The sequence below is a fragment of the Lepisosteus platostomus genome, chromosome 13, assembly GCF_059453375.1.
Source record: "Lepisosteus platostomus isolate fLepPlt1 chromosome 13, fLepPlt1.hap1, whole genome shotgun sequence".
Classification (NCBI taxonomy): Eukaryota; Metazoa; Chordata; class Actinopteri; order Semionotiformes; family Lepisosteidae; genus Lepisosteus; species Lepisosteus platostomus.
Genome location: NC_142623.1, coordinates 4,185,694 through 4,198,345, shown reverse-complemented (window position 1 = coordinate 4,198,345; position 12,652 = coordinate 4,185,694). Strand labels below are relative to the sequence as shown.

Here is a 12,652-nt window from a genome sequence, read left to right as displayed (position 1 = left end):
TACTATGGATTGGACATAAAAATGTCAAGTCTCTTCTCTCTCAGAACCTCAGAACAACATGCTGAGCCTCTTCAATATCAAACACCTTTAAATCCGGGTACGAATGTGTGCATGGATCTTTAACCAGGGACCCTCTTGAAGAAGGATTTTCTCAAACTAGTAAGTGCAGGATTGAGAATAACCAGCAGGAACCTGCACTTGAAATAATGTTTAATTGTGAAATATTCTGTCTGTATTTAAACACGCATGAGCAGTCTAGACAAAAGAAAGCAACAAAGTGTTTCTCACACGTCTGAACCGGAATAGACCTCTAAATATTGTACGCCACAGGAGCTTTTTAAAGAAGCCGCGTTCTTCTGCTTCTGCACGGAGAACTCTATTCCCCACTAAAGCTGCTTCTGCTGCAGGTTTGTAGAGGTTACCCCCAGTTGCTCCTCTTGGCAAGAAACCCCTCTTTGACAGGCTGTGATCATGGCCGAAAGAGCCCACAGTCCTACACAACTGAACCAGTTTGAGAACTTTGGCCATGGAGCTTCTCCTTTGTCTTAAAAAGAGAGGTATGCTTTTGAGGCTGAAAGCTGAGCAAAGCTTTATTTTTTTTGTTTGTCCTTATGACAAAGGCTTAACAGTTGTTGTAGACACTAATCTATTGTTCTGTATTGTCTTCTCTTCAGCATTAGCATTAAGTAGGGGGAAAAAAGTTAAAATGATCTTGCATGACTAGAAATGACTAAAATCCAGGCTTTCTGTCTCTCTCAAACCAAGGTGCCCAAGGCTATGACGCACTACATTTTTTGTTGCACTGTATATGTACACATTTTACACAAGTTAATCCAACATCCGTGAGTTTTAAAGGAATAACCAATCCCTGTGGAGTAAGAGAGCTTTATGTGGCATAAAGTGTTACAATCATGTGCCCCTGGCATTCCCTTCCCCCTCAACATCTTAAAAGGAATACTTAAGAAACAGTAGAAACAAGTTTTTTTTTTAAATTGTGAGATAATACTCCACTGTCTGAAACCTAGCAAAAGCTTAGGCTAAGTCTGGAAAATTCTGAAGTATGCTAGATGAATCAGCAAGCGCAGACCAGTCTTAAATACAAAACAAGACTTTATTTCTAAGAAAGAAAATATATTTAAACACAGAAGTAGCCAAATAAAGTGGAAAACGAGTTTGGGTTTCTTTCAATTTATTCCTTCAGAGACACATTTAAGACATGTTAATGATCATGTCATGACTGAGAAAACAAACAAAAGCAGTCTTACAGCATGAGCTCAAATAGTTTTAATTATGTTGCTTTAAAAACTACATCATTCACACAATGCATGTATCACAAGCATTTAATATCAGGAGTTTGTATATTACATCGACGAAATAGCAATTTACATAGAACAAATTTAAATAAACAAACACGATTTTGATGCTTTTAGCATAAGGTAATAGCAAAAACCAGACAAAATGAAGATAAGGAAGTTTTCTTTCTTTAAAAGAAAAAAAATCTATTGTGCTTTCAACCATTTCCAGCTGCAGAGAAGGCAGTTGATATATTCTGATTGGTCATTATTTGCAGCCAATCTAGCTTTCCACCAAATAAAAGGCTATGAAATGTTTCTGTTTCCTCTACTAGAGGACAAACACAAAAGCATTCATTGTGCATGTCTCAAGGCAGAAAAAAAGAAATGGGATTAAAATTTAGCTTAAATTTACATTGTTGTTGCACTGCTTCGTCCTCATAATCCATAATAAGGAAAAGCTTCACTCTTTGCATATCTCAAAGATGGGAATGGCTGTAGTACGCTTGCATAGTTTCCGAATCTCTGAAAAGAACAGGCATGATTGTCTGTCAAATTGAGGACAGGGTACCTCTGACCACACGTCCTGCCTTTGTATTTCCTGAGTAAAACAAGAGAATTTGGCCTTTATTTTTCTCCTCAAAGAGGGGTTCGAGAAAGCGACCGTTTTCAGATTGGACTGAGCCATTATGTTAAGTCTACTGGGTCTCTGCCTGCAGCAAGTCATAACAGCACAAAACTTGTCACCCCCCCCACCACCACCACCCCCCCCAACCTGCACACAGTCAAGCAAGAACAACAAAATCTACGAACCACACACAGCCACCAGCCGTGGCCTGTTTCTGTGTTACAACTGTCCCGCTGCTCAAATCTCTCTCACGAAGGGCAAATGTGTACAATAACAAAATGTTTAAAATGTGTAACCCGACACCCCTGGATAAGTGCTACTGCATCATTCATATAGAATCTGTACATATATATTAATGTGGCGGTGAGCCTCCAGCTCCCCCCCGCAAAATAAATAAATTACAAAAAACAGAACAAGAGAAAGACGGAAAGGCTTCAAATTATTAAGGGTTATACAGGACATGCAGCCCCATCTCACAGGGGTGTGAAGGTCTCAAGACTTTGTGTAACAGTATATACCACACCACGACGGCTCTCTTTGGGACATTGAGCTAGAATGCAGTCCACTGTTTTTTTCCATCAGCTTCTGAGCATTATCAATCAGCACAGAAAGGCTTTCACAAGAGGAGTTTCTAGTTCACAAAATGGAAAGCAAGGTATTTGTAGTGTGTTATGAATGTGCAGTGCGACCCCTACAGTATAGAGGTATCTTACCGGATGGTCTGAAACCGAACACTGTAAACTGCAATGTACTGGTTCAGACACTTGACTTTGTTATAGTGCACTCACAACACAAGGCAGCAGTATTGGCAATTTACTGTGCAATCACGGCTTTGTGCAACTCCCAGAGAGATTTTGTGCAATTCTGTTGCTGGGAAGGAAGAGAAAAAAAATGGATTTTAAAAATTAAAGCAATCATGGAGCTAATACTCAATCCGAGTGCAAGGATTTTATTCATTGCTGCCTTTTAACTAGTACTCTACCAGTCTCAAGTGGATTTAAATTGGAATGGGGTATAATTGTGTAGCTTTCTAAAGTAAATCAAATCCTTTCCTAAACACCACCTATGTCAGACATTGCCTTCCGAGAACATGTGCTTAGAAAAAATTGTAAGCAAATTATAGTGCAAAGCAAAATATATTTTGGCAACTTCAGGGATCATTCTGATAAAACACAGAGTGATGAATGATACTTTGGACCAGCATATAATCACAAGAAATTACACACAATCTACCGGAACATATCTCTAGCTATTCAGCTGAAAATAAGGAGCAAAATCTTACTTTTTTAATCTATGCTGACTGAACCGAGGAAGAGCTTGTTTTGTGATTTTAGTTTTGCTCTTTCTAATTGCTAAATGATCAGCATTTTTAGTGCATGTGAGCTGAAATGGAAAACAAGCAACTTTTTTTCTTTTTTTTTAATTAATCTGAAATATATTACAGTAGCCCAAATTCTAATTTATCTCCAAATAGAGACACCTTCAAAATCTTAGACCCAGAAACACATTTTAAGTGCACATTTCTTCTCAAATAAATAAAAATATATATATAAATGTCCAGTTTAAACAAATCGAGCTCACAATAGTAAAATGCCCCAAATATTAACATTAAGAATTTATCAAAGAAGAAGTCATCTCTGATTTTAAAATAAACACTGCACCTATTCATCATGCATTTCAGAATTGTCCATTATTATTGAAATGCTGAGAGATGAATTATTAAATAGAAATATCAATGTCTGTTCTTGGCTTTACCAGTTTGGGCGCAAATACAATTGCACTGTTTACACCTCTGAAGATTAAACATGTTTAATGGACAATACAACTTACCAAACCTATTTGTACAATTACGTTACAGCCTCTCTCTCACACACACATTATGATTTAAGCTTAATGTTGGGGCGCTCATAGTTAGGGTGGTGACACACCTAAGCCCTTGTCTCTTGTTGTGTTTTACGGTGAATTTAAGCTGCTTCAGAAGGTATAATACAACCTACATTCTTTTCAGAGACAGGATATGAGCAATAGATTTCTAGGGTTTTTTAGAGAGTTGTTAAATATTTTGGAAATTTAAAGGTGTCTCTCCAACACTTATTTTTTAATGATTGCACATATCCAAAGACTTTGCAATGATTATGTACATCACCACAGGCTTGACAACTTAAGTGAGATCCCTGAAAGGTCTTTGGGAATCGCGTATATAAGTACAAGGCAGTTTGTATAGCTTGTCTTCCATCTACCCAGCGTGACTCAAATGTGATTTCCCCTGATGTGATTGCATGGTACTGATCAAAGCTTCGCTTTAAAGAAAAAAACAGCAGCTCTTTTTAAGGTATCAGAAAACCTTGCCAATCATTTTGGAAGTGACCAGAGGCACGTTTCAGGCACTTGCTGGGGGGAAATCTAACTGTGTTCTTTTTAAAACCGAAGACCGTTCATAAGATGCTCTGCTTGTCTGGTTGTGCCTGATTACAGGGTTAAAACTGTGAACGGCGAAGGGAGAGGATCAGTAGCCCTGATTGAAAAGTTAGTCTGAAGGCAGAAGGTGAGAAACGGTTTGTGGTTTTTTTTCCACAATCCAGCTTTTCAATCATAGAATAAAAGAAACAATCATCTTTGGTTATATCATTACACACGATCAATATGTACATTTTAGTTTCACGTACTCCTTTACTGAACTTGAGGCACACTTTCTTCTCATGGCCTTTTTTTGTTTTTGTTCTCCGAGTCTCGAAGGAGCAAATTCTTCAGAAGCGAGATCTGAGAGCCTGTCAAATAAGAGTCTTGCTCGTGGCGGCTGTTGTTGTGTTTTTCTTACAAAGCCTCAAACATCTGGCAGGCGCGTAGCTCGAATGCGGCCAGCGAGTCCGAAAAGGCAGAAGTCTTTGGTCAGGTTTCAATGGATAAAGCTAAAAAAAGATGTAAAATGCGAAATGACAAAGTACAGTCACACATGCGGTAAGTTTTTTTTTTCCTCTCTTTTCTTTTTTTTTTTTCGCTGCTCCAAACTCTTGTTCCTCTAGTACGGCCGCCACACGGTCTCGTCCATCCTCCCTGGGGTGGTCATTGTTGTCGGGGAGTTGCTATGGCTACCGTCGGCCTCGATGCCGTCACTGTGGCTCGTCAGGTTTGTATTCATGAGGTTGTTGCCCGTCGTGGCGCTGGTGCAGGAGGGCAGCATTCTGGTCGGGGACCGCTCGCCACCGGCGGTGACCATGGAGAACTGGTAGGAGCCCGAGCCCGTGCCGTAGTACAGGTGGTAGGGAGAGGAGTTGGTCTGGAAGGGCCCGCTCTGGTTCTGAGAGGGGCCCGGGTAGGGAGGAGGCAGGTACGTGTGGTACCGGGAGGACGCCGACATGCTGGTCATGCTGATGCCCCCGATGCCGGTGCTGGAGGGGCTGGCGGAGTAGGTGAAGCCCGGGTAGTGCATGCGGGGGTCCGAGAACCGGGGGTCTGCAAGGGTCGACAGTGAGGGGAACTGCCGGGGGTTGGAGAAGATGTCGGAGGTCCCTGCGCAGGAAGAGAAGAGAACGAACATGAGCTGGAAGAATAACTTTGGGGGGGGGGGGGTCAGGAAAACAAATCCTCTGTTTCTCCCCTCGGCCAGAATTCATTTTTTTCCGACTGTTACTCGTGGAAAGGGTGCCCAAACCCTCATGGAGCAAAGCAATTTCTTTGGGGGATAAAAATGTTCAAGGCCGGCACCGTTTTCTTTGGATTTATCAGCTATGCAGATTCTGGTTGATCCCTGAATGCTTTTATTTAAAAAAAAGGTCACTTTCTGAGAAGGATTAGTGAATGTGGAAGAAAAAATTCAAAGGAATTATCGGAAAATTAAGTACAGACATTTCAATCAGTCAATCAGACAAGAGTCTTGGCTACTGCCTTAAGTTTGTACATATTTTGGTAGAACTTTCCAAAGTGTTATTTCTGAAATGGCTTACTGACATTAATCCTGGGTCTAACACTGCAACTATCAAGAGTGTTGGGATTTGATACAAGTGCTCTTAATGGAATAACTCAAAATCTGCAGTTGTTTTCTTCTGTTTTTGCTGCTGAAAGGAAACAGGAACTCTGACAAGCACACAGCCCTTTGACTCGAATTATAAGTGATTTCTCAGAGATTTTTGCAGTGGAAGCCCAGCATAATGGAATCCAGCTGCAGATTTCTGTTTAGTCATCAGAGGTTAAAACACATGATTTGGGTAAACGTAAGTGCAAAACGCAGGAGAGGCTATAAAGACAAGGTGCTAAATGTATTTTAAAAAAATGAACATGCTCTTACAGGTTGCGACACAACGAAACCAGAGAGAGAAAAAACACATAAGAGAAACTGTCAAAGTCTATCTCATTTTAAGCAATTAAGTTCTGAAGCTCAGAAACGCTGTTTTTTTCTCTTCAGGCTGCATCAATAGAGGCATTGTGAGCCGAGAGCAGCATGCTTTATAAACAGTGACAACTTGTTTGGCTGTTGTGTAACGTTTGCAATAAATATAAAGGAAGAACTCAAACAGGAAACCGTGCAGCCAGCGCTCTCGGTCATAGAAGCACGCAAAGCAACTTCGCAGAAACGAGAGGGAGGGAGAAGACGCCGATGCAAACAAACAGGGGATACTCTGGAAAGGCTCAATGCAGCTTTTTCAATTGTTACATTCATAGAAATTATTGTCACCGGCACTGAGCGCTCCAAAACACTTTCAACAACTCGACTTTCCCACTACAATTTGAACGACTTGTCTGTATGATACATGGGGGGTGGGTTTAAGATTAAATCTGACTCTTAAATCTGTCACAAGTGTGCCAGTTTTCGCAATATCGGTAGCACACCCTTTACCTCAGATGACAGCTCATAAGAAGAGATTGCTGACTAGATGTTGTGAACACTTGGGCTACACCAGCGAAAGACCAAAGTCAAAGGCGAAATTCTGCAACTTCAGATGCGTGGACTGGAGTGGCCTGGAACAGATTCCAGGCATATCTGATGAGCACACGGGGAGGAAGCATGCAGACTCCAAGGAAGCAATCATTGCACCGTGGTGCCACCTAGCACAACTGCAAGAAAACAGCAGGCAGACTTGGATCCAACCCCTGTTTCTGTGTCCTGTCACAGCAGCCGACACGTCTGATGAATAGGCCACCTGGAGCATGATACTTGTGGATCAAGGTCCGAGAAACCATTGAAGGCTCTAAAAGTGTACTCCCACAAAAAGCACTGCTAATCTCGTTCATCTAACAGCAACAAAAAATCGTCTAGGTTTTTCCCTTTGTAGAATAAATGTGACATGTTTTAACACTCCACACCGCCCCAGAGATCTCCCCCCTGCCTCGCCCTGTGTAGTGTAGTGTAGCATTTCAGTGACTAATGAGGTTAGAAGGTACACCTGGCCAACCCCAGTCCTGGAGAGTCACAATCCTGCCGGTTTTATGGGTCACTCTTAAATCATCCATTTCTAAGTGCATGTGACAATTGTGCTTTGATCGCTGAAACAGGTGATGTGATCAGTGAAGTAGTTTAGAGATCATTTGACATGGAAGTTCAAATATCTTAAGGTCTACAGCTGGCCATTCCTGACTATACTGGAGCTATTAACTCTCTACATTGATCAAAACTCACCTGTTCCAAGTCTTAACCAAGTGATAAATTAGGTGATTTAATAGTGAGCTAAAAAACTTGCTGAACTGGGACACTCCAGAAGCAGGGTTGGAGATTCTTGTTTTGTATCATGGCCAGAGAGCACTAGATACAGTAGGTTTCATGTTTGGAATTTTAAATGATCATCCCCCCATCTTGTTCCATATAACCGGGAACAGCAAACATCAAAAAGCTTAAAGGTCAAGACTTGCAAACCCAGCAGTCAAACACGATCCTTGATTTACTCTGTAGAATTTGTCTGTTGTATTTTTTTTTCCTGGAGCAATAAAACTTTTTCCCACTGTCTTGCTGGTGACATTTACACATAAAGAGTGTGTAAAACTTGAATTTCTAAAGATAAAAGGGTGTGCTTTCTTTCCAGAGGGATGAGTGCACGCAAACCCCCTTGCATGCCAACAACTATTTAGAATATCTCATCTTAAGTCTCAAGAATTTGGTTTGCTTTGCAAATGGCTCATTGCAATTTCCACGGCTTTTAAAAAAAATCGACACAGGATCTTTTGCAGTCAAAATTCTCTCTGCTTCTGTTTGTTTTGTGAAGAGCCCGTGGTATAGAGTAAGTATCTGATTTCATGCAAGCAGAACCCATGGACTGTACTGTTGTTGATTGGGAGGAACTAGTTCACCCACTAAGTCCTTCAGGGCTCCTGAAAACTAGAACAGGTTTTCCTTTCTCTAAATACCGGCTTAATGCTGAGCTTCCCAGAATAAAATGACAACTGTGGGCTTGGAAGAATCCTGATGTTACCTCCTTAAAAACACTGAATGTAGCTCGTTCTTCCTCCAACAGGGAAGCATGCTTAATCTCTGTTCATTGCAACTCAAATGTGTTGTGGAGGGATGCTCAGAACAGAATTTGGGATATTGTCAGATTTCAATGCTCTGTGCAGCAGAGGTGAATTAGTGTTGTATTAACAACATTGTGTGCTAGAGCTGATTTCTTAGAGCCAGGGTAGTAAAGGGGTCTGCTTGGCATAAAAGGACAGCACTAGACTACTCCGAAGTTGTCCTAAAATGCAGTTGTGTTTGGACGATTTGCTTATGATAGAAACTGATTTGTTAGTTAACATAAGATGCAATATTGGCTTTAACAGAATTCAAATCTCTGCCATTCACCTGCGAATTGTTTTTCTAAGCTTAATGCAAAATGCCATAGGTATGTATTACACATGGAAATTTTTCAGATGCAAATGTGCAGAAACAGAAGCCCTAACCTCAGACTGTTGGCTTTCAAGCAGGATTTTCTTATTCTTTTTCATTCCAGACCACACATTTTTGAAAGGGATAACTGCACCTCGATCATGGCTGTGTCCTCAAGATTATGCACAGTGCTGAGGCTTAGCTTCAGGACTCAGGACTAAAATACTTCTACTATTACCATTTCTATATGTAATAAGGCAAAACTGTAGAGAAAGAAAACAACCAAAAAGATTTTAACCACTAAAGAAACTCAATGATAACATGGAACACAGTATGGAGAGGTCACCAATGAAAATAAAACAGGGGACAGAAAATTGCAAGCTGTTGTGACAGCTTACAGCTGTCAGTGCTCTATTCAAACCCTATCTTCTTTATAGTTTACTGCCATGTTGCAATAAGGAAATACGACTATGACTATTATGTGTTAGTTTCAGGCAGTGCCACAGCTCTGACACAGCTGAAGTAAGCAAAACAAAGTCTGATTTCATGTGGGAGCAGAACCGCAATTGGTCAGGGCCTCCATTTCCACATGAAAGCACCACTGCTTTTCAGGCTTATTCTCAAACTGGAAATCAGGAGTGCCCTGTTGCACTGTTTACGGTGGCTGTTCCCAATCCACGGTCTCACGACTAAAGAACTAAAACTAAACAAATGTGGGGATACTCCTGCTTCCCACTTCATTAAAAAAATTAGGTTATGGCGGAGCAGCTCAGGAATTCTATAGTAACACCTCCACAGACCAAAAAAAAAAGTGCCGTCTCTCTCCCCCTCATTAGCTGACACAACAACAATCCTTTGAATTGTCTCACGCCCACACTTCTGTCTTCCAGCCTAGACGATGCATCATCCCTGCAGTTTTAGTCAAGCAAAATTCCAGATAAATTGAACTAATAAATAACAATTCTGTATACTCACTGCCATATGTTTACACGGAACACCAGATACCAAGATGTGACTCATCTGACTAAAAGATAGTAGAACTGACTGAGGGGGATGATTCAGTACAGAGGCACTTTCAGCTAATCGGAACAAGACCAGCAAGTCAAGAGAAAGAGATGGAAGTGTGCCAGTGTGGTAGGTTATTTGAGGAATGTCCTGGGAAACAATACCTAAAGGCAATCTAAACATTTTTAAGTGCTGTCTGTGCTGAGAAAAAGAACACCCTTGAGAAATTGAAGCCAGGAGGAGGTGTGAAGAATTGAAAAAAATACCCACCCTTCCACCCTGAACAGGTAAATGAATAGCAGATGTTTGTTTGTACAGTGGGATAATCGACAGAGCAATGCTGTTGGTTTGGCTGTGATTCATCGTTGTGTTAAACGGTGTATGAATGCCAGTGTCATTCTTAGAGGTTTTGCTGTCAAAAAAGCAGTGCGCCCTGTTTTTGCTTGACAATCATGTCGAGCTCTCAAAATAAGCTCCATGTGGGAAAACTAAAAATAATTTAGTGTTAGCACAAGATGGCCCTTCAGGCACTAACCTCTATCCAAGCCAAATTCAGCTATCTTTTCCAAACTTGTTAAGACAAACTAGTAATTGTGTCAATTTGCAGTAGCTCACCACACCCCCATGCTTAGACTGTGATTGGGCACTCCTAGACCTCAGCGATGACATGAGATGACACTTAATTCCACACTAATTGAAGCAAAAGACAAAGTAATGGAAATAAATTTGTCTGTGTGGACCTTTCCAATGTCTACTCAGATAAGGTCAGAAGGCGTTTTCCTCATTTTATGTTTGGAATAGGCAGCTGTTTTTTATACCACTCCCTCTCAATTTGGAGTCCACACTTTTGTCACTGAACTTGGCTTTATTCCAGCAACCTTCATACCAGCTCTGGGGGCTGGGAGGGGGGCCCCTGAAACCTGTTATTGGGGGTGCATGCTATGAGCCCCACAGTGACAGCAGCTGAGTTAGCACCAACTGGAGGAGGGGTGCAGCTCTCACTGACACCAATGGCAAGATGGGGTGCACAGAGGGTCGTTGGGTTCACTGTTGTTTGACAGGCCAGGTGTGTGTGGCCACTCAGGGACTCCCAGTGTCGTTTGCCTAATGGAAATGCTCAGCCTTGAAGCTGTCTACTGATCTACTAGTCTTAAGTTCATCCTGAGGAGGAAAGCGAAAAAGCACTGGCCTCATATCATTGAGTTTGCTTACCTGACCATCTCAGATCATCTTCCACCTTGCATGTTTTTAAAGGTAAACTGGGAGGGTCAATTTGTTCAGTCCACAGAGCTGTAAATATTAAAATAGCGCATTGATCATTGAGCACAATACTTCATTTAATGCTAATGTTTCTAAGTCTGTAATCTGCTAAGTCTACCATGAAAAGTTACATTTTGGAACAGAAATGAAGTGCAAAGCTTGCTACGAAAGTTGCAAAAGCTGGCATGAATTAATATTATTATTGCTCTACATTTGATTGTTATATCAAAACTTGTACAAATGCATTCGCAGCACCTTAATTCTCAGCAACTGATTGCTTTTAAAAGTATTGCTACTCCTGGAAGCATAGAATTTGCATCTGAAGAAATCTGAATCTGGTCATCACGTATTTACGCTAATGCAAGAAAAAAGGCATAGAGCATTGAATGTTCAATTGTGTTTAAGAACAAAATGGTCAAAATCTTTTAGAATGAAAATGACGGTGAATCTCTTAACAGTAGTGCTGTGTACTGTGCAGTTCATCGGTCTGTATGAGGGAAGATATACAGCCAGATTATGTGAACTTGTTGCTTGTTGAGAAAAGGAAAATGGTGTCAAAACATATGAAGACATCCCAGAGGCATCATAAAGAAATTTTAGCTAAAACGTCACTAAAGAAAAAAACTATTAATGAGAATTTGTCAGGAGATGGATCGATTATTTAGCCTTCAGTGCCTTTGTTAAATATAAAAGGGACAGAATGCCTGTCCTCTGTTATGGTTGTATGGTTCTTCTTTCTGACATACAAGCTTACGTCAAAAATGATTCAACAAACACTTTCGTTCCTGGTAAAAAATGTGATGATCCTGCCACAGGCATCTGCCAATTAGACATGCAAATAAAATCTGCTTTTGCTTTAGCTGTTTCAAGCGATTCTACAGTGCAAAGGAAATGCAGACAGACCTATTTTTAAAAGCATAGACCTAATAACATTTAGCACAATAATAAAGTCTTCTGAAAGAAGTTGTAAGATTATTTCTCCTGAATGTCACCCTTCAGTTAGTGAATTTACATGCTACATTGAAAGGTATTGTCAGGGATCGTTCACGATCTAATCTCAGAAAGAGTTAAAACTCTCCCTGGCATGCTCCATTTATCATATTTCAAAATCCGTTTCCCTTCCCTGGTTTCCAACAGAAGCCAGTTTATAGATCTGGGGAACTTTTGTTTGATAGATATATGGAAGTTTTTTTAATTAATTAATTAATTAATAATTAGTTTGGAGCTCTGAAGCAGAAAAAACAAAAGCTTGCACAGGACTCGGGATTTGTGTGTGGCAGTCAAGTCTTCCTCTGCGGTATGTACCCCGGATATCTGCTTCACTGCAAGTGGTCAGCACCTGGGGGTCAGCAGAGAGCTGCTTTGGTCAAGGCTGAGAGCCAGTCAGAGGTTTTCGTCTCAGCCACATTCAACAGGCTTTTAATTCTTTCTTAAAAGCAGCAGCTTTTCCTCTAAAATCTGGGGTCAACATTCAGATGCTTGGTAATCTGGTCCCCCTCTTCACAATGGCAAATTCTTACATATAAATGGGGTCATTCAGTAGGTGCAGCAGCTGGTGTGATTTTGAGAAGAAAATAAACATTTCCTTCAAATATTTTGATTGGCAAGCAGACAACTTCAATACCGAGCACAGATTGCCAGTTAACAGAACAGCACAGGGTGGACCTCAGTGTG

The 12,652-nt window shown here is 40.9% G+C and overlaps 1 protein-coding gene across 3 annotated transcripts in view; it reads right to left on the bottom strand.

Moving 5' to 3' along the window:
• Positions 1-1,172: 1,172 nt before the first annotated feature.
• The window catches only part of runx3 (RUNX family transcription factor 3), a 71,571-nt gene continuing 60,091 nt past the window's right edge, over positions 1,173-12,652 (bottom strand). For 2 of the 3 annotated variants that reach the window (XM_088602656.1, XM_088602654.1), the window contains 2 exons: positions 10,931-11,008; positions 1,173-5,430 (listed from right to left, as the gene is read on the bottom strand). In XM_088602656.1, the coding sequence (XP_088458782.1) occupies positions 4,940-5,430; positions 10,931-11,008 (569 nt within the window). In that variant the 3' untranslated portion in view covers positions 1,173-4,939. The remainder of the gene's footprint in view (positions 5,431-10,930; positions 11,009-12,652) is intronic. The other variant, XM_088602655.1, reaches the window with a different exon arrangement.